The 21,337-nt window shown below is 52.4% G+C and overlaps 1 protein-coding gene across 1 annotated transcript in view; it reads left to right on the top strand.

Annotated features, from left to right (window-relative positions):
• The window catches only part of XYLT1 (xylosyltransferase 1), a gene marked incomplete at its 5' end in the record, with an annotated part of 333,684 nt that overhangs the window by 290,867 nt on the left and 21,480 nt on the right, over nucleotides 1-21,337 (top strand). The window contains 4 exons of the mRNA XM_019629188.1: nucleotides 4,596-4,812; nucleotides 7,668-7,844; nucleotides 11,756-12,018; nucleotides 17,033-17,228. Of these exons, the coding sequence (XP_019484733.1) occupies nucleotides 4,596-4,812; nucleotides 7,668-7,844; nucleotides 11,756-12,018; nucleotides 17,033-17,228 (853 nt within the window). The remainder of the gene's footprint in view (nucleotides 1-4,595; nucleotides 4,813-7,667; nucleotides 7,845-11,755; nucleotides 12,019-17,032; nucleotides 17,229-21,337) is intronic.

The following is a 21,337-nucleotide window of genomic DNA, read 5'->3' as shown; positions in this document are numbered from 1 at the left end:
AGCTCTGTGAAGCAGCTGTTACTATGACCACCATTTTCCACGGGAGAAATGTAGCCATCACAGGCTCAGGCAGCCCACGGTTAGTACAGACCCGAGACCTGACTCATCAGGTCGTCTGGCTCCAGAGTCCACAGCAGCGGCCCCTGCCTCGAGGGGCTGTCACGTGTGAGCCCATTCCCATAGCTGGCTGACTTCGTACGTGGTGGTTTTCGTGCTTTGTTCCGTGACTTTATTTTTTAACTAAAATGCTTAGGTTGTACTTAACGCTGAAGGAGTGAGTAGTCTGGGTTCAGTGACAGATCACTGAGCAGGAAAAGAGATTTTTTTTTTTTCCTAGGCTACATGACTTTGGATGACTTAAGATCATACATCCCTCTGTGTGTGTGTGTGTGTGTGTGTGTGTGTGTGTGTGTGTAAATCTGTAGAATTAGTTTTATTAGCTGATTGCTAACATCCCTTCTTGCTCAAACATGCTTTTCAATCTGAGGGGCAGAGTTCTTCCCTTTAGAACTCATTATAAGACAAGACAGCTCTGGAATAATTTCACACTCGATGGCTATGCCGAGATTGTCACCAGGAAGTTTGCTGTGAACTGAGAGACTTCTTCACTGTCTGCCTTTTCTGAGTTCCGTCCCCAAGGCTCCCGATGTTTTCTTTTCTTTGTTTTTTTTTTAAGATTTTGGGGGGGAATTGGGAGAGGGGAACAGCCAAGTTGTTGTCCTTCAATCTTAGTTGTGGAGGGCGCAGCTAGCTCAGCTCCAAGTCCAGTCGCCATCTGGCTGCCCGTCGGCAGCTCGCGGCTGTTTAGCTCAAGGTGCTGTGGTCAACCTTAGTTGCAGGTGGGGTAGCCCACCATCCCATGCGGGAGTCTAACCGTCAACCTTGTTGTTAGGAGCACGTGCTCTCACCAGCTGAGCCATCCTGCCACCTGTTGGCAGCTCAGTGGCAGCTCAGCTCGGGCGCAGCTCACTGTCCCATGTGGGAATCGAACTGGTGACCCTGTTGCTCAGAGCTCATGCTCTTAACCAACTGAGCCACACAGTCGGCCCCCCAGTGTTTTCTTAATGAACTCCTCTCCCACAGGTGATAGCCAGGTCGTCTCCCCACCTTCCATCTGATTTCCTTTGCTCTCAGCCGAGTAAACTTGGTCCCTGGGACCTCCTGGTAGAATCCTCTTGATCTGTCACTTTGGTCCATCCTGTGCCATTAGAGAAGCCTCAGGAGGACACACCGCCCATCTCTGAGAGGTGCATCCCAGCAGGTGAAACCGAACGCAGGTGATTCCAGGCTCGCCCGTGGGTGGCCTGTTGTGAAGACAGACGTCCTTGCGAGGTCTTCCAGGAGCACCAGTGAGCCCTCGTGGTTCTGTCACTTCTGCACAGTGTCTTTTTGAGGCAGTAAATGTTCTCAGATCCTTCATTGGGATCCATTTGGAGGGACCTGGCGAATCGGGAAAGGTTAAGAATGGCAGGTAGTTAAGAGTTTGCACTGGATCCATCCAAACCTGGGTTCAGGCCCAGGACTGCCAGCTGTGTGACTTCGGGAAATTTACTTAACCCTCCTGTGACTCATCCCCTGCATCTGTCCAATGTGTGTTAGAAGAATCGGATTCCTGGTTAACTAACAGCTGCCACTTCCTGGTTGCCGGACAGGCACGGCTGTTCTCCTTCCCTTTATGTGTTCACTCAGTATTTATTGAGCACCAGCTGTATGCAAGGCACTGTTCTAGGCATGGAGGTGATAGCAGTGAACAGAAATAGACAAATATCTCTGACCCCTTTGGGCGTATGTCTAGTAAGGAGAAATAGACAGCGAACGAAATGAATACCTTGTGTATGATATTGAAGGTTTAAAATGCTATGGAGAAAATAAAGCGTGAGAGGGTGGCCAGGGGTGGGGGGATGTCACCACGTGTAGGAGGGAGCTGATGGTTGGGCCTGTCCCTTGCTTGGAACTGTGCACCAAACCCTGTGCAGGGACCTTTGTAGACGTCACCCGTCACACTTCCACAGCTGACGTGGGAGGTGTCAGGCAGGTGTCACGGGGCCCACCCAACAGATGAGGAAGCTGGCGTTCGGGGAGGTTAAGCCAGCCCCCCCTCTCACAGCCTGTGAAGGCAGAGGCAGGATTCGTACCCAGGTCCGTTGCTGTCTGGTTTTCCATGGTTCCCCCTGTTGACCCACCCAGTTGCCCCAGGTAACCAAGTCAGCAGGAAATGAAATGGAAGGGAGGAGAGTGTCATGGTCACCTCCTGTGTCTGGGCCCATTGCTGCGAGTCAGTCTGCCTTCCACCCCTCAGGTGAGAGAGCCATGCACCCTTTACTGTTTTGGAAAAGGCACAACCACGGTTCTACCGACTTAACCTTGATTTCCAACCTTCGCCTTTTCAAGTCATGGCAAACGCACAGAGCAGGTGAAAGAGCAAAGCACTCCCCAAGCTGCCGATGCCTTTCACCCGCCAGGTACTCAGACTCTGGGCCTCTGCCCGCTTCTCCCAGCCCAGACCCAGCTCCCGGGAGCCCCTCTCCATCCAGGAACTTTTCTGAGACCTTGGGAATCAGTTGTGTCTATTTTTACTCACAATTAAAGCATGCATTTGCAGCTTATCAGCTTTGGAAGGCAGTAAATACAGCCACCAATCTCCGAAGCCCATGAATATTTCATTTTGCAGATTACTGCATAAATATTGTATTTAGATATTATGGTCTGGGACATCACATTAAAATTGCAAGACGATGCTATTATCCCATATAATGGAACATGAAATTAAAAAACTGGTCCATGGAAAGAAAAATTTTGCAAGTCCTCGTGCTTGGGTTTCTTTGCTCTCTCTCGGTTAGTCTTGGGTACCATGTAAGTTTTGATAGAAATGATCTGAAGTGTAAAGTGTTGGGCATGGCAGAATGCACTGACTGGACATTAGTGTATAATTAGCACCAGCCAAAGTCAAGGTGGGATTTTATTTTCCTAAACTCGGGGCTCCTTGTAGTCAGACAGTTGGAGCTGAGTCTTGTGTCTGTGGGGTGATATGATGAGTATAATGAAAACCTTCACGAGGTCACTCCCCCCCAAAGAAAGCCCCAGCCCCTTTGGCCACATGAGACCAAGCTTGGATTTTGCACATGGGAAGATGCGTTAGGGAAGGAACAAGACCAAGATGTGGTGTGCCTGGTTCTGGTTGGTTTCTATAGACACGGAAAGCAGTTTGGAGGTTGCCAGGGGCTGGCAGAAGGGGGACTGGGGAGTGACTGCTCATGGGTACGGGGTCTCCTCCACATCATGAACTCTTGTGAAACTAGATGGAGGTGATGGCTGCACAGCATTGACAAGGCACTCTATGCCATTGGACTCTGCACTTTCAAATGCTCGATTTTTATGTCGAATGAGCCGGAAGAGCAGCAGGATCCTGGAGACCTCCAGACTAAGCTCCCATCCAGGCAACTTGCGCCTGAGGAGCAGGGGTCATCCTTAGTCCCCCTGGCCCTGCACCAGGGCCATCTCGATGCCCGGCACGTAGTAGGTGTGCAAGAAATGCTCACTGCAAGTGCGCTGAGTGTGTGGGCCGGAACGCTGGGCTCTAGCTCCGTCCAGCCTCCCAGCAACACCTATTTCACCAGCTCTTTGACCTCTGGTTTCGGCATCTACACAAGACAAAGTGCCAGCTGTGCAGCCTGCCTTGCAAAATTCCCTATGCATATGGAATTTTGCATACATATATACACACATATATATCCATATATACACACACACACATACATGCACACTCTAGTGCAGGAGTTATCCATCGGGGGTTCCTGGACAGAATTCAGGGGGCCGTGACTTTGAATGAGAAGAGATGGTCTTTATTTTCGCTGAGCGCTCACTGAAATCTGGCTAACTGTAGGGAACAAACCACTGTAGCAGCGCAAGCAGGAACCGCTCGGAATCCCATATTTTCCTATCACATTATAATTCATGCACATACCCCTAACTATCATTTATGCTCACCGCTTCTTCACAATTACAGCGGCTATTAGACCGGCCACAAATCTCATTATTTCATGTGTTAGGAAGGAAACACACGTAATTATCATAAATTTGGTGTTTTAAAAAAAATATTTTTGTAATCCTGTATGGAAAGTGCAAATCAAAAGGCCCTTGAATGCCTGTATCCTAATTTTTGTGCTTTTAAAAACATTTTGTAATCCTGTATTTTATAAGAGCGTTATTCTGAGATGAGGGTCCACAGGCTTTGTTCGTCCAAGGTGTCTGTGGCGTGGAAAGGTGATTTCACAGTCCTCTCGAGAGGAAGTAAGTGTCACAGATATGATTGTAGGTGCCACCTAATTGTGCGGTGGGCAGCACTCTGAGGCTCAGTGTCCCCACCTGTAAAATGGGTGTCATGATAGTACCTGCCTCGGAGGGGCAGAGTGACCTGCCTCACTTGTGAAGCCCGAGTGACAAGCTACATGCAGAGCCCCTAGCTCTGTACCTGGCACACAGCAGGAACTCAATCGATGCCTTTACTGCTGTGAGTGTGCCATGTCCCTCGGCCTCTGGGTGGCACTCCCTCTTTCGGGGCATCTTTGGGCTAAGGGCCTCTGGGTCTCTCTCAGGTTCATCCGGAAGCAGGGCCTGGACCGGCTCTTCCTGGAGTGTGACGCCCACATGTGGCGCCTGGGGGACCGGCGGATCCCGGAGGGCATTGCCGTGGATGGCGGCTCCGATTGGTTCCTGCTGAACAGGAAGTTTGTGGAGTATGTGACGTTCTCCACCGACGACTTGGTGACCAAAATGAAGCAGTTCTACTCCTACACGCTGCTTCCTGCTGAGGTGAGTGTCTGGCAAACAGTCTTGAGAAAGGTGGGGGCTGGTGCTAATCTCGAGCCAAGCGGATACTGCGTTTTTGGCAGAGCGATGCTGGGTCCCTTACATAGTCCTCCAAACCTCCAGATGGAGACAGGGAACTGTACGGGCTACGAGCGACCTTGTCATCCAGCAGGGCCCGTGGTCTCCCTCAGTGCTGCCACCCACAATCCACAGCGTCTTTATGCAAAGTCGACAAGGCCCTTCCTCAAGACACTTGGCTCCCGTGGTCATAAAATCATCACGATATACTGATTTTGTTAGACCAAGACACTGCCATTTTCTAGGAAACTGATGTAAAAAAAAAAAAAACAAACCTCTGATATCTACATGGTTGAGGGTATCCCTCCCCAGAGTTGTGCAGTGCACAACCCACACAACTGTACTGCTATATGCGCGCCCTTGCAAGACACACCCACGTCACCTTCACAGCTCCCCTGCAGTCATTGACCATGCAGTAACAACTTTGTCAACACCAGGAATCCCTTTTTTAAGTATGAATGTTGTTCTGTCATTTCCCGACAGACAGACAGCAGCACTGGCCTCACCAGTTACACCAGACATGCCAGTGGCTCCAGAGGCAGCCGGCCATGGCTTCTGCTGGACACGCACGAGGCTCCTGCACTGACGGCCATCACGGCCAAGTGCTTGGGGCTCAGCGTTTCCTGCTGGCTTTCGAAGTTTTGGAAAAGACACCACTTTTCAGACCTGAGGGTGGGAAGTTCGGGCTACACAGTATGATTGGCTAGGTGATTTGTAAACGCCATACGTTAACTTCTCACAGTTCTGGAGACCAGGTGTCCGCGAGCAGGGTGCCAGCGCGGTCCAAGGGCCCTCTTCTGGGCTGCTGACTGCCTACTGACAGCTCTCTCTCCGTCCTCACATAGCTGAAGGGGTGAGGGATCTTTCTGGGGTCCCTTTCCTAAGGGCGCTAACTCCTAGTCATCAGGGCTCCACCTTCACCTCCTAATGACCTCCTAACACTATGATATTGGGGAATAGGGTTGCGACCTGTGAATCGTGGGAGCACCCAAACAAGCTCAGTCCATTTCAGGAACCCAGCTGTGTGAGCCTGCAGGCTGTTCTGAGACAGCCCCTGCCCCACCTGGAAGCGGGTGGGGACCCCGTGCTGACGTGTTGCCTCTGACATGCCAGCAGCCCCCTTATCAGACCTGGGCTGAGCGATTCTAGTTTCCTGACCTCCAGCTCACTTTCGTGCCAGTTTCCAACTTCAGGAGATCCAGAGCTGGCTCTGTTCCTTTGAGCCCCTGACCCCACCCGTGAAGGGTCCCTGTGCCTTCCTGGCTATGCCCCATCCCTGGGCCGCTCAGGTGGTGTGTTTCCAGGCCAGACGAGACAGTGTATCTCATTTGATGATCTCCACGTCCCTCACCAGCATCCCAGGCAGTGCCAAGCTCTGGGAGGGATGATATGGGCTTGTGATCAGGTTTTGCTATTCTGCACACGTTAAGTAATCAGCTTTTAATCCCGTTTCAGCGAAAATCACCTTTTCTCTCAATTCCGGTAACCTCCTCATCCATTATCTTGAAGGGAATTTGTGTATCATTGTGAAGGGGGACACAGAGCAGTCGGTCATTGGGTGCTTTTCCCCACCACTTGATGGAGAATATGCACCTCTGTGGGCTTGTAGACAGTTCGAGCTTAAAATCCAGGTTCCCAGGCACATCACTTAGCACCAAGGAAAGTGAGCTGGGTTTGGTGTGAAGCCGCATTTTGCCCACCCACCCACCCACTGAGAACAGACTATTTGAGGCTTTGATTGTGTTACTCAAGATGCACATCCGGTGCTGCCTGCCGCTCTCGACCCCTGCCTGGCACCCACAGGCACAGCACACTGCCAGCCCCTGCTAGCCCCACCTCCTCCCTTCCAGGTCTCCGCCTTGCCAGCCTTCCTCCCAGACCACCTCCAGGGTACCTGTTCTGAAGAAATCTGAAAGCCGTGCCATAAATTTATAACAGGCACACGTGGATGCCCCAGTACTTTCCCCTAGGGAGCAGAGAGCAGGGGAAAAGTATCTTCTGGAATCGGGGGTTGTTATAAAACAGTGTCCAAATAGAAGTCAGCCTCTGCCTGCCTCTCCCTCTCCCCCTCCCCTCACTGTCAGCATTGCTTCCTTCTCAGATTCCTAGGAGAGGGTGGCAGAGAGTCTTGGGAGTAGGGGAGAGGATGGCGCCAGGTTCAGCACCATGGACAGCGAGCAGCCACCCCGACACCTCCCGGGGTTGTAGTCACACTCCTCCAGCCCCTAAGGCAGGTGGGCCCCCGGGATGCCTTCCAGCCCCGGGCCTGCTGCACCCCTGGATCTGACCTCCCTTGCCCAGGGGTGAACAGCTAAAGCACCAGTTTTTGTTCTCAAGGTATCTCAGAGCTGAATCCCTTTGGTTTCTGACCTGTTCACAAAGCAAGAGCCTTTGGGCCCAAGGTTTTCTTGCAAAATTATTCCCAGGATTTTGTCCCGCTGGTCCCCCTGTGTTGACATGCCCTGGGGGACATTTTTCTCTCAGCTGAGCAGACGGGAGATGTCCTGGGTGATAAGAGGTGTCTTGAAATCGGATCCCAGGCTGCTGGAGAAAGACAATTAGAGAAACAGTCAGAACGTTAGACTTCTGAGCAGGACTGGCCCGCCCTGGACAAAACATCCAGGGTACCCTGAGCAGGACCCGAAGGCAGAGAGAACAGACGAGGCTCCAAGAGGGTCTCTTCACCGTCGGGGGCTGGGGGGGGGGTCCCAGGGCAGGAGCCCCGCCGCAGCCCTCTCCAGGGAGGCCGTGAGGGCTCAGGCTGGTCTCTCTCCCCGCAGTCTTTCTTCCACACGGTCCTGGAGAACAGCCCCCACTGCGACACCATGGTGGACAACAACCTGCGCATCACCAACTGGAACCGCAAGCTGGGCTGCAAGTGCCAGTACAAGCACATCGTGGACTGGTGCGGCTGCTCGCCCAACGACTTCAAGCCGCAGGACTTCCACCGCTTCCAGGTGAGCCCCCTGCCCCCCACCCTCGCCAGCCTCTGCGGGACCCGAGGCCAGGCCTGGCGGTCCCCTCGTCCTGCAGCTCCCAACCCTGGCTGTCGACAGGAGGCAGCATCTAATGGTCACTTACTCCACGCCGGGAGGAGTCCAACCACTTCGCCTGTATTGACTCCTTCACTCATTCACCCCCAACAGCCTTATACGACAGCTAGCTAGCTAGCTAACTAGATAAACAGAGGTGATGATAATAATTATTATAATTGTAACAATGACTGTCATTATTATTCCATTTTAGAGATAGGGCCACTGAGGCACAGAAAGATCAAAAAGCTGTTCAAGGTCACACAGTCCAACGTAGCCAGCTGTTTCCGAAAGCCATACTCATATCCATTTCTTTATACTGCCTTTCAATCAGAATTCCCCGAAATATTTGTTAAAAACACATTTCTGGGCACAAACTTGAGACAATCTAGGGCAGAGTTTCGGCACTCTTTACACTGTGGCTGGATAATTCTTTGCTGTGTGCAGGGGTGTCTCCCGGGCACTGTAGGATGTTTAGTGGCCTCCACCCACTAGACCTAGCAGGCCCCCTGCAGTGGTGACAACCGGAAATGCCTTCAGACATCGCCAGATGTCCACGGGGGCAAACTCAGCCCCCGCTGAGAACTACCGATCTCCGGGCAAGTCCAGGAATTTTCCTTTTTAGTTTATTACATTTTGGAAAAATCTGAAGGGCAGCTAGCGCATTCTGTCAACCTAGAGGAGCCACAAGAGGTTCAGGCATCATTGCCTTCATGGGCATCTCTGCACCGCCCAGTTGTCCCCAATTCTGGGGACAGCAGAGGCGGGAAGGTGACGAACGCTCCCGAGGAGGCTGGGCCCCCAAATTTGCCCAGCATGGCATTCTCTCTCCATCCTGTGTAAGCACCCCTCCCGCTTCCTCCTCTCCCCCTCGCCTGGCCCCCACCCCAGCTGCAGAGAGCACAAGCTGAAGGCTACAAAGTGGTTAAACACAGCACCGTGAGGTCACCAGGGCCACCAGGTGGAGATGGTATGCAGCTTCCAAACCGCTAGCTTGGAGGGAGGGTAGGCACAACGGTGCCAGGCTGGTGACCGAGTCCAAGGCATCTCACTGAGCCGTCCAAGGGCGCTCCTGGGCTGCCCGCCTGGAGCTCACAGCCTCTCAGCCTGGCGCCCCAGCGTGTGGTCCCCAGACCAGCAGCAGCAGCAGCACCAGGGAGGGAGTGCATTAGAAATGCAGAGTCTCAGGCCCCACCCGGACCTGCTGAGTCTGAATCTGCCTGTGAACACAATCCCCAGGACACTGGGAGGCTCTTTGTGTTTGAGAGGCATGGGGTAGGGACCTGCTGTGTGCCAGGCTGTGCGCCAGTCCCATTGTGGGCACCAGCTTCACTCGGGTAGACATCACCTCCATCGTGCAGGTGGGGAAACTGAGGCACAGAGTGGGCAGCTTGCTTATTCATGGGCACGCAGTTGGTGGCATGGGAAGTCCTGCCCAGGTGTCTGCAGCTCCTGCCGAAAGTCTTGCCTCTGTAAGCGGCTCCTGGAATGAGTATTCTTTTTTAAGACCTGTTTTGGTGGCAGGTTGAGAGCTACCCAGGGACTTCCTCAAGCCCATGTTAATTTAGGCATAAACCTGGGTGACATTTTCACTCCATTGTTCATGCAGAAAGGCTCTGCTGAGCAGGACGAGGGCTGCAGGGAGAATATGTGACCTATTCCAAAGGAAAAAAAAGAATTCCCACTTCTGTAAAGGACCAGTCATTGCCCTCGCTGCCAAAACTCATCATTTAGTACACAGCCGGGGTGGTTCTTAGAAGCTCGGCCCTCTCGGCCTCTTGTGGGCGGCAGCATTTGTATGCCAGCCTCAGCATCTGGGGACATCGTGGTCCCTGAGAAAGACTGGAGAACACAGAGACAGCGGCATGTGCTCACAGCTCTTTCTTGCATAGTAATCAAAGATCAACAATATCCCCCAACATCTAGAATCAAGAAACCACTGTCTATAAGGAACTCGGGGTTCTTGTTCAAAGAACTGCGAGGAAGAGAACGATAAATATAGAAACATGCCCTTTTAGAAGATCCAGATGTGATCAAAGCATTGCGGACAAGGCAAGGGGGCTACCCTGCCTCTGGGTCCAGTTCTCAGCCCCCAGAAAACGAAGATTTAGATGCCCCTGGTAGTAGGCTCAAGAGGGCTGCTGGTAACAGATAAGAATAGCGTCTAACACGCTCTGCTGGACTAGGCTAAGTGTCCTTGTTATTATACCCATTTTAAGGATGAGATAGCTGAGGCCCTGGGGGATGTGCCCAAAGACATGTACAACTGGAAAGCAGCAGAGAGGCTTCAATGCAGGTGGCCTGTCATTTCAGTGTTACTGTGAGGGGACTAAGCTGACCCCTCCACCACAGAGGCTCAGGGTCCCACGGGTTCATGAAACAGAGAAGACAGGACGTTCAGATTAATACAAAGCGAACTTGTAACCAGGGGCTTTCAGTTTCCTCCATGCAGAGCTGGGTCCTAGGACGGTGCAGCCGAAAGACCTGGGGTTTCAGGGGCATCAGATCTGAGCTCAGACCTTCCAGCTGTGTGAGTTCGTACATGGCACTTCCCTCCTCTGTAAAATAGGAATCCTAACACCTGCTTTGCAGCGTCGTTGGGGGGGATTAAAGGTGACGATCTAAACACAATGCCCTGCACATACGAGTCTGTGCTCCGTAATTATCGTCATTGTTGTTGCTGTGAATCCACTGTAGCAAAAACAGTGCTAGACCCAAACTTAGGAGTAAACTAGACAGGTTTACTCGAGAGAGTAAGCTCTTCAAGAGAGGGGGCTGCGTTTGAATTGTTTCTGTAGCTCTAGACCTGGGGTCCACAAACTGCAGCCCCTGGGCCAAATCCAGTGCACTGCCTGCTTTTGTAAATAAAGTTTTGTTGGAACACAGCCACACCCATTCATTTATGATTCTGTCTGTGGCTGCTTTCATACTACAGCAGCAGAGAGGAGTAGTTGCAAAGCTGGAAATATTTATAATCGGGCCTTCTACTGAAAAATTTTGTTGATCCCTGCCCAGATTATAGCGTAAGATGTAGTAGATAATGGGTGCTCAGTATTTTATTTCTTTAATCCTGGTCCCTGAATCTTAATCGTGGCTCTGCCGTTACCGTGCTGTGTGACCTTGGATAAGTCTCTTTCCCTCTCTGGGTCTCAGTCTCCTTGAAAACTCGGCTTACACAAATGGTCCTCAAACACTGCATCATAATCACCTGGGAAGCTTTTTGTCTACAGATTCATAAACCTCGTCTCCAGAGATGTGGACTCTACTGGGATGCCCTGGGGGCATTAGGGAATGGCGGGGACTGTGGGGAGCTGAAGAGATCTGCCCCGTCTCCAGGGACAGCTGCTGTTTCGCTTTAACCAGCTGTTCCCATGTAGAAACACGGCCCCAGGGTGCCGGACCTATTTGTTTACAGGGAAGCCAAAAATTGTTTCTGTGAACTTGTCTGCTTCTTAAATGCTGCCAGCTAATTCAATTTTAAAACACTCTGCCGGACAATTAAAATATACCCGTAGGCTGTGTGTGCCCTAGACCTCTGGCTAAACGATTTCTGAGATCCAGCTCAGCTACAAACACCTAGGATATAATTTATTTAAGAAACGTTTCAACGATGCTTCCCGCGTGCCCATCATGGCTCGAAATGCTTTACAAATATTAGCTCATTGCATCCTGACGCCCTTACTGCTGTCTCCATGGTACAGTGGAGGAAACGGGGAACAGGGAGGGTAGCGTGTTGGTCAGCGCTGGCATCTGCAGGCTGGCTGGCTGCACGCCCTGCTCCAAGCCCCCGCCGCACCCCACCCGCTGAAGCTGGTCTTTTTCTCCCTTGAGCGCAGCAGACAGCCCGGCCCACCTTCTTTGCCCGCAAGTTCGAAGCCGTGGTCAATCAGGAGATCATCGGGCAGCTGGACCACTACCTGTACGGGAGCTACCCGGCGGGCACCCCGGGCCTGCGCTCCTACTGGGAGAACGTCTACGACGAGCCGGATGGCATCCACAGCCTGAGCGACGTGACACTCACCTTGTACCACTCGTTTGCCCGCCTGGGCCTTCGACGGGCTGAGACATCACTGCACACGGAGGGGGACAACAGCTGCCGGTGAGCCAGGGGCGGGGGCGGGGCCATGGGGAGCGGGGGCGTGGCCGGGGCGTGGCCGCCGGGGGAGTGGGCGGGGCGGAGACCATCACCCAGGACCTGCTCTGCCTTAGAGGCCGCATCTCCCCATACTTCTCCGTCTCTCCCTTTGCCTGATGGGCACACACACGTCCAGGGCTCGGAGCCTGTCCGGTCTAAGCGCCATCACACCTGCACCTTTTCAGAACACCAGATCTGATGTTTCCAGCTGCTTCCTTTCAGTGGGCTCCTTCTTTATGCAAAGTGGATGTATTTTAGAAGGAAGCTCTAGGTCACCTCATATAGTTGTGTTTGTCTTAAATGGGAGGTAACCATGAAAAAAAATAGACCTTTCTTTTCACTTCTTGTTATGGAAAATGTCAAATATATCCAAAATAGGAGTGTAACCCCACCCCCTGCTCCCCTCACCCAGCTCTAGCAGGGACCGCTCAGGGCCAATTCTGGGTCACCCCCTCCCTCTGCCCCCAAATCAGCTTGATTGAGGCACATCCCAGACAGTGGCATATCATTTCAGCCATAAATATTTTAATATGGACCTCTGAAAAATACACTTTTAATTTTTTTTTAATTTTTAATTTTATTAAATTTATTGGGCTGACATTGGTGAATAAAATAGGTTTCAGGTGTACAGTTCTCTAATATACCACCTGTACACTGCATTGTGTGCTCACCACCCAGAGTCAGTTCTCCGTCCGTCACCATGTACTTGGCCGCCTTTACCCTCATCTGCTTCCTGCTCCCCACTTCCCCTCTGGTAACCGTCATGCTGTTGTCTGTGTCTATGAGTTTTTATTGTGTGTTTGTTGCTTTCAGTTTTATATCCCCCAGATGAGTGAAATCATATGGTTCTTGACTTTTTCCATCTGATTTATTTCGCTTAGCACGATATTCTCAAGATCCATCCATGTTGTCACAAATGGCAGTGTTTCATCTTTATTTATGGCCAAGTAGTATTCCATTGTGTATATACACCACCCCTCCTTTATCCAATCGTCTATCGAAGGACACTTCGCTTTTTCCATGAAAGACTCGTTTTTAAAACATAGCCATGCTATCATCACCACACCTAAAACTGGAACCAAAACCATCGTTCCAATGCACTGTGATTTAAAACATTCGGGGGACTCTTAGAACCATCTCACCAACCACTAGTAGGTACCAGTTGACATTGAGGAAAGAAGGTTCTAGAACATATGGAAGGAAGAGGGGAAGGTAGGAAAACAATTCAACCCCACCCCCACCCCCGGGCCTTTCCCTGGGGGAAGTGGCCTTGGCATCATAACATGAGCCCCCTGTTCCCCTGCAGCTCTGCAGCTTCCATAACGCAAATGATCCTTCCTAAGGCCACTGGTATTCCAGTAGAAACTCCAGAGTTTGCTTAAGCCAGCCCTCGCTGTAGCTATTGTCAGTAATGGGCCACTGTAAATAATGTCCTGATGACTATCTTTTTACAGAAAACCTCTTTTACTTCTTTCTCTTTTCTGATTATTGTTTAGGATGCATTTCCAAAAGTGCCTCTGATCACTCCTTCTGTCTCTCCTTCTTCCTTCTCCTCCTCCCAACTCCTTTTCAAAGCAGAAAAACAATTCACATCCGTCTCTCTCCTGAGCCTTCCCTTGTGTGCGCCTCCTTCCTACTCATCTCTCTTAGGAACTATTTTGTTCCCTAAAATTCTGAAAACATGGGAAAGTTTCCAGGCTGGGGCCTCGCACGTAGCCAGCTGGGTTTCCTCAGCGCTGCAACAGTTTTTCATGATGTCCTCGTGGCCCCAGCCTTGTCCCCTCTCCCGGCAGTTTCCGCCTTAGTTCGAAGGGAGCCCAGTGTGGGTTGGGACCCCAGGGCCTGCAGTTGGAACTCAATTCTCTTGGCCTTGGACAAGTCATTAACCTCGCTGACCCTCGTTTGTGAAACGGGAATAATCATAAGCCTTACAGCTTAAGCTGCTGGGAGGTTTAAAGGAAACAATCCCCCACAAAAAGATCTCATGAGTTATGTGTTATTAACCCCATTTTAGCAGTTTTACATATAAAGTGCTGAGTGGGTGTTCTTGCCATGAAGCTGCCAAAAGCAGTCAACAGTCAAGGGTGAGCCCACTGTGTGAGCTGGAGAGCCTACTGTGTGAGCCGCACGCTCCATAACTGGTCCTATGACCTACTCCCTCCGTGCTTTCCTTTGCTTCCTGCTCCTGCTATCCCCACACAGCCGGCCCTTTCCCTGGCTTTGGGGTCCATCTGAACCCCCCACATCCACTGTGAAGCTTGCTGTGTGCTCCCCCTGAGAGCCTGCCCCCTCCCTCTCCCAAAGCTTAAAGTAACTCAGAGACTTACCTCCAGCCCCCCCATTGGAGTAGCAGCAGTGGCTTAGGTCCAGGTCCCTCCCCGTTAGTCTCGGGGGAGACCCCTCCCCACAGAGTACGAATCCCCTGTCCAGAGCACAGAGCCCACACTTGGCCACTGACTGTCGTTCAAGATTAGTTTTAATCCCAGGCTTCACAGAACCTATACGATAAAGGATCTTATAGGAAATTCCAGGAGACACCCCCGATTTGTTTAGGGTTGTTGAAATTTTCTCCTGGTACTTGTTTGGGGAGTAAGCGAGCCATCAAGGAGCCTCAGGCCTGGAAGCCTTTGACTTCTTGCTCGTTTTTTATTCTAATAGAACCGCCGTGCCTTGCTGTGGGCAAAGCCGATGTATTTATGAATCCGAGCCCGCAAATAGATCAGGACGAAGGGCCCTTATCCCAAAAGGCAAAAGACAGTGAGTTCCTGCCCTCCCCCCGCCCCCGGGGGATCTGGGGGAACAGCCAGCAAAAACTTGATTTCAAGTGTCATTTTCTCTAGGCATTTCATGCAAATGGTGTCGGTGGTATAACCTTTCATAAACACCATGTTTATTGATTTTTTTTCTCATTATAAGATAACTCATGTTCATTGTGAAAATTTTCGAAATGGCAGATTGAGAGAATAAGAAAATCAAGTTTGCTTGTGGGCCACCCTGCAGAGATAGGACATCAGTCTTTTGTCATGGGGCTCACATTCGCGTTCCCTCCTGGGCCTGTGCTGGCCCCTGCAGGGTGGGCTGACCGTGCCGACACGCAGCCCCGGTGGCCCCTGCGCCTACTGGAACATAGACCGGAAGTTGCCAACCACTTTTCAAGACAAATCAGAAATCTAGATTTTTGTGAGTCCCTCATTTTTTCAATGCCCACCGTATTTAAATAAGACAAAAAAAACGCCCACTTTTGGCCCGCGGATGCATCTGTGACATCCGTTAGGCTCTGTCGTGTTGCACCTGGTCTGTTGTGTTGCCTCCAGTTATAACTACCTCCCTCCTCAGTTTTAATTAAGAGCCATCTACAGTCAAGACAGGGACCGGAAGGCTTTGCGTTCAGTCCTGGGTTACATGTATCCGAGACCTACTTTAGAAGCAAAGGGTTCAAGAGAAAAGCCTTCTAGAGTTTTCACTCCATCAACAAGTATTGACTGAGCATCTGCCCTGTGTCAGGCTCTGTCTTGGGCCCTGGGCACTCAGCCCTGAGCTCAAGGCCTTCCCATTCCAGTGTGAAGACACACAGTACCTAAGCACGCATAAATAAGAACAAAAGATTACAAGGGACAAATGCTGTGCTGAGGATGAAGGGAAATTCACGTGATGGCAATGAGTGGGTGACATGATTCAGCCATCAAGGAAGATCTCTCTGAAGTGGTGACATTGAGGCAGAACGTTACCATAAGACAGAGCCAGCCATACAATCCTAAGAGGAGAAGGGCCTTCCCAGCAGCAAGAATATCCTGTGCAAAGGCCCTGAGGTGGAAATGAGCTTAGCATTGTTCAAGAATCCAAAACAATGTCTATGTAAAATCCAACATAAGGTCCACGAGGCTAGAAGGTGGTGGTCTGGGGCCAGAGGAAGCGGCAGGGCTTAGCCGAGTTTGGACTTGATCGTAGCAGAGCCACTGGTGGTATGTAAGCAGGGGACGGTGGGTATGGCTCCTATGACAGTAGGTTACAGAGGACAGAAGTAGGAGGGAGACAGGAAGTGCCTACAAAGGTCTCGGCACGACGGTGGCTCAGACCAGGATGCTGGCAGTGGCTGGAGCGCAGAGGATGGATTCAGGCGGAGACAGTGGGATTCCTGATCGAGGGCGAGCGGAAGCAGAGACTAGCTAGCTGCTGGGTTTCTGGAGGGCTCCCCACTGCTCGTTTACCTGACCCCTTAGCAGCACCCAGTACAAGGGACTGCTCCCTCCTGGAAACACTCTCTTCTTTCTTCACCACGCCAACAAGCTCCCCGGCTTTTCTTCCACCGTCACTGACCCCGCCCACCTGAGAGAACATTATTTATGTGTTGCAATAATGCCGTGTGACAAGCCCCACGTCAGTGTTTTGAAATGATAAGCATTTACACAGTGCTCACGTTTGCAGGTCAGCTGGGCAGTGTTCTGGTGTCAGCTGGTGTCTCCTGCTGCAGGTCAGGGGTGGGACTGGAGCAGCTGGGGTGGCTGTGCTGAACCCCAGTGTCTCATCCTCCAGGCGTGCAGGGGGAGCAGAAGCAGGAGATAACCAGTCTGTATATTATGATCCCAGCCAAGTGAGATTTATGCAAATAGATGCATAGAAAATAAGGCCGGAAGGAAATACGTCAGTATGGCCTCATTTGCACGCCGCTGTCACTCCCCATCACCTGGCACCACAGGGTCAGTGACATCTGTGACTTGACATCATCTATGCCAAGAGACATCAAGAGTAGCAATTTTATTTTCTTTACTGTGCCTTCATTCAGTCAGCATGCTTCACCTTTGTAATCAGCCAAAAAGTTATCGTTAATGCTCACTGAGATCATAGGCACCCAGGGAGCGCTTTCAGAAGTAGTGATAAACACTGTGTAACATGGGGTGCATTTTAGGAGCCCTACCGTGAGCCTACACACCTCTGGCCGTGACCCATGAGCGCGCCTGAGACCCTGCGTGTTTTCCAGGTACTACCCAATGGGCCACCCCGCATCCGTGCACCTCTACTTCCTCGCTGACCGCTTCCAGGGTTTTCTGATCAAGCATCACGCTACTAATCTGGCCGTGAGCAAACTCGAGACGCTGGAGACGTGGGTGATGCCAAAGAAGGTCTTCAAGATCGCAAGCCCGCCCAGCGACTTCGGGAGGCTTCAGTTTTCCGAGGTAAGAGCCCCTGGCACGGTCACACGTGGTGGGCTTTTGTGGCCCCCTTGCTGGGCTGTGTTCCACCATCTGACTCCCACAGGTGACGATGGAGGAGAAGGGGTTGGAACTGGCATCTTAAACAGGGCGGGAACCAAGGGATGGGGCTGCTCAGCACCAGTGGACCAAAGCACCCTGGAGCCTGGCCTGTTCCTTCTGGTAGAACCTCTGTGTCTTTTAATGTGTGTATTCTAACCAGTGACTCCTCCTACGCCTGTGTTAACAGCTGACCGGTCGGTAACCAGCGTGGTGACATTGCTCCCATTTTACAGATTGGAGAACCGAGGCCAGTGGAGATCCAGTGATTTTTCTGGGTCACAGCTAGGAAGTGGGAGAGCTCGAAATTGACCCCAGGTCTCTAAGGCTGCAAATACCATGTTTATTTGTGGTTTTGTCTCCCCTGTTCCTGGCACAGGGTTTAGTTCAAAATAAGCACTAGGTTAATCATTGAATGAATGAATGAGTGGGTGGATGGATGGACAGTGGGCTCTCTGTGTGGACTGAAGCATGGATTGTGGGATGCAGTTCCCCCCTCTGCAGTCCAGCGTCAGCTTTGAGTCATTTTTCTGCCTGGGGAGGTGGACTTACCCAGAATCACCCCCTGTAACACGAGCCCACCTCCAGCCCTGATCTGCCCTCTGGGTGCATGTCCACCTCATCCAGTACCGCCCTCCTCCCCACTCACACTGCGTGAGGCAGGGGCGTGTGCTGATGCCCCTGCCCCGAACGCTTCCCCGGGCTCCCCCCTTTCCTGTCGTTCTGATCTGACCCCAGACTGCACCTTCAGAGCGCTCCTCCTGCCCCCCGCCACCCCCCACACTCATGCCACAGTCGCTGCACCCTCCACCCGACACACCGCTCTTCTGTTCGTCTTAGCAGTTACCATCTGAGTCACCTGGTGGGTTTCTCTGGTCACTGGGTGAATGTCCGCAAGCGAGTTGGGACGCTGCTGCTCTCGCTCGCTGCCGTGTCCTCAGCACGGAGATGAGCGCGTTGCATTTGTAGATAAGAAACCAGATAAGGTTTCTGAATGGATGGGTGCCCGCACTCGGTGGTGATGCTGGGGGGCTGGGGACACATTGCCAAGCTGGTGGGGGTCACCCACGCCAAACTCCAGCATCGGATTTCTGCCTTCCCCACGTCCGTGAGTAGCTGTGACTCGTCCCAGGAGTGAGTCCCCGGGTGTGTCCGGCTGCCTGGTTAGGAGGAAGACTCCGACCTTAGAACGTGCCGCGTCTTGAGGGATGCGAGTGGGCTGGGCGCAAGTGCCCCACCTGCTTATGTTTTCCTGCCAATCCTTTTCTAGCCCCTGTGGTGCCGCCTGGCCATCAGGCGCCCTGCTGAGTGGGTACTGAACAGGCACAGGGGGCTGTTTCTTGTGAAGCCACCATTTTCAATTACGGCTCCAAACGGATGGGCTGGATCTGAGCTGCCAGGGGGCCCAGTCCATAAATTACTGTGCCACGGGGCAATTAGATGCTGCCCTAGCTGGAGTCTGTGCTGGGGGCCCAAGCGGCCAATTGAAGCCATTAATGTCCCATTAACAAGACGGATGCCTGGTGGCTGGGCTCTCTGTGTTTACCAGCCGGCCGCTGGGTGACTGGGTGCTTCTGACAGTGACAGATGATGCTGGCCACTCAGTGGCTAGTGATTTGTGAGGGTTCCTACCATGGCTCTGGCCCCCTCAGTGTGAGAGCCCCCAAGATCTCTGGCAGAGGAACAGCACGGGGCACAGGGAGCCCCAAATCTTGTATTTTGATTTTTTTCCCCTAAAGCCTTGATTTTAAGGCAAATGTAAAATAGGACGAGGAGGAGCAGAACCGCAGGGCCACTTTGCGGGCTCCTGAGAGCCCCCCCCCCCCCCGCATGCTGGCACAGGCCCGGGGCCATGCACAGTGCCGGGCTCCCAGCAGGAGGACCACTCAGGTGTCCCCATCCTGGGGCGTCCCCCTGGTGGCCTGGGGGCAGGATGGTCATTCCTCCAACAGGCAGTCACCGGACCCTGCAATACGCGAAGTGCAGAGGGGACAGCGGTGAACCAGACAGCCCAGATCTCTCGTGGGGCAAATGACAAGCATTATAAAGAAAATAAAAGTCCATCCATGGGATTGTTGAGGACTCGGGAGGCTGAGGGGCACTGCTTCTGGTGGGATGATTCATTAGGGATGTTATGAGATAGCTTAAGAGCAGAAACCTGTAAAAGGTTTGAGGCATTCTTGGATCTTCTGAGAAGAGAACGTGCAAAGGCCCTGGGGCTCCAGGCAGGAGCTTGGCGTGAGCAAGAGGCAGCAAGGGGGAGAAAGGCCACCGAGGGACAGCGGGAGGACCATGAGGGGCTCTGCAGCCCCTGGATACAAGTTGGGGTTGTATTTTACATGCTTTGGGAAGCCTTTGGTGGGTTTGAAGGTGGGGAGCGGTATGTTAAGCTTGACCTTGAACAGACACTTAAATACAACCGGTTGGTCGTGTTGTGGTGAACGGTTGCAGACTTAGGGAGCCTAAGCGATGAGAGGAACCTAAGGCCACAGAAGCGGTGACAGCAGCAGGGTTCCCCGTCAGGCAGCCCCCCGCCCCTCGTGCTGGGGCAGCCGCTGAGTCTCTCCTCTTCTCCTCGATTCAGAAACGAGGTCCAAGTTTGCCCTGCCGGCCGCTCCACACGCTTCTCGGCCTTAGAACTCAGACTTCAGAGACTCGTTCAGCCCCATTTCTATGGCGGATGGAAGGGTGACATGCTGAGTTCCCACACTCCCCTAACTGGTCAAGACTCCCTTCCTAAGCAGGACCCTTGCGTAGTTTTGTGACATTAATCTGTTAGTATCCCCGAAACGCCCCTGTGTGAAGGGCCTGGGTGCAGAGAGGCCATGTGCTCATCCCCTGATCATTCATGACGCACACGATGGGTGAACAGATAGGAAGGTGGCTAGAGAGAGATCCTGAGAACCTACTATGTGCTCGGCTCTGTTTTAGGCACTAGAGATACCCTGATGAGCACGGCAGCTGTAGCCCCTGCCCTACGATGGGTGGATGCTTAGAGAAGCCCGAGGTCTGTGTGATGAGGAAGGGCTGGCGGGGGAGGTGGGCACACTGTGCCAGAGAACGCGCTGGCACGGGCGCGAGATGCGCGGGGAGAGAGCCCTTGTCAAGGAGGCACTGAGGACTGCTGGCAGCAGGGGACAGATGGATGGAGCCAGCCCTCTCCGGACAGGATGAGAGACCAGACTTAAAAACAGTGAGTGGCTGAAAGGGTTGCAAGTAGGAAAGGAACAGGACCAGACTTCTTTAGAAAAATCTCAAAGACTTTGAGGCATAGGTTGAGTCCTTTTCAATCAATAGTATTATTTTAATTCCTGCGGTGTCGCAACCGGTCTCTGCGGATCCACGGGGTGGCGGACAACGCCAAGACCGCAAGTCTGGGCGGGACGGTGGCCCTGTAGAAATGTCCCAGCAGTCACCACTTCTGCTGCCCTGGGGGCCGCTCCTCAGCCCCGGGGTGTAGGCTCCGGTCCAAAGAGGGAAACGTGAAGCCAGCTGTGAACGGGTGTGTGTGACAGGCGTCCCTGGTCGATAGGAAGCACTTGGCACATGTGTCGAATAAAAGAGTGAGTGAGTGTCAAATAAAAGAGTGAGTGAATGAATGAATGAGAGTGGGGTCAGACTCCCTGGGCCCCCTCTGCCTCTCGCTGACCAAAACACGTTATCTGTCTGCTCTGAGCCTCACTTTGCTCATCTGTAAAACGGGGACCATGATAGTCTCCCCTTCATGGAGCTGCGAGTGGTAAACAAACTTATGCAGCCGAGCGTTCAGCCTCACGCCCGCACATGGAAGCTCCGGGTGCACCTCAGCCTGTAGCCCTGTCCTCAGAAAGAACGGACATGCAGGCAACCAGCTCCTGTCAACACGGCCCACGGGGAGCCTTCTCAGGTGGGAAACATGCGCCCCAACCTGCGCGCTCTCTCTCTCTTCTCCTCTCGATCTCTTCTCCTCTCCGTTCTCCTCTCTTCTTCTCTCTCCTCTCTCTCTCTCGATCTCTTCTCTCTTCTCCTCTCTCATCTCCTCTTGATCTCTTCTC

The sequence above is a fragment of the Hipposideros armiger genome, unplaced genomic scaffold, assembly GCF_001890085.2.
Source record: "Hipposideros armiger isolate ML-2016 unplaced genomic scaffold, ASM189008v1 scaffold_830, whole genome shotgun sequence".
Lineage (NCBI taxonomy): Eukaryota > Metazoa > Chordata > Mammalia > Chiroptera > Hipposideridae > Hipposideros > Hipposideros armiger.
The sequence above is the reverse complement of the archived record's forward strand: the minus strand, read 5'-3'. Positions and strand labels throughout refer to the sequence as shown.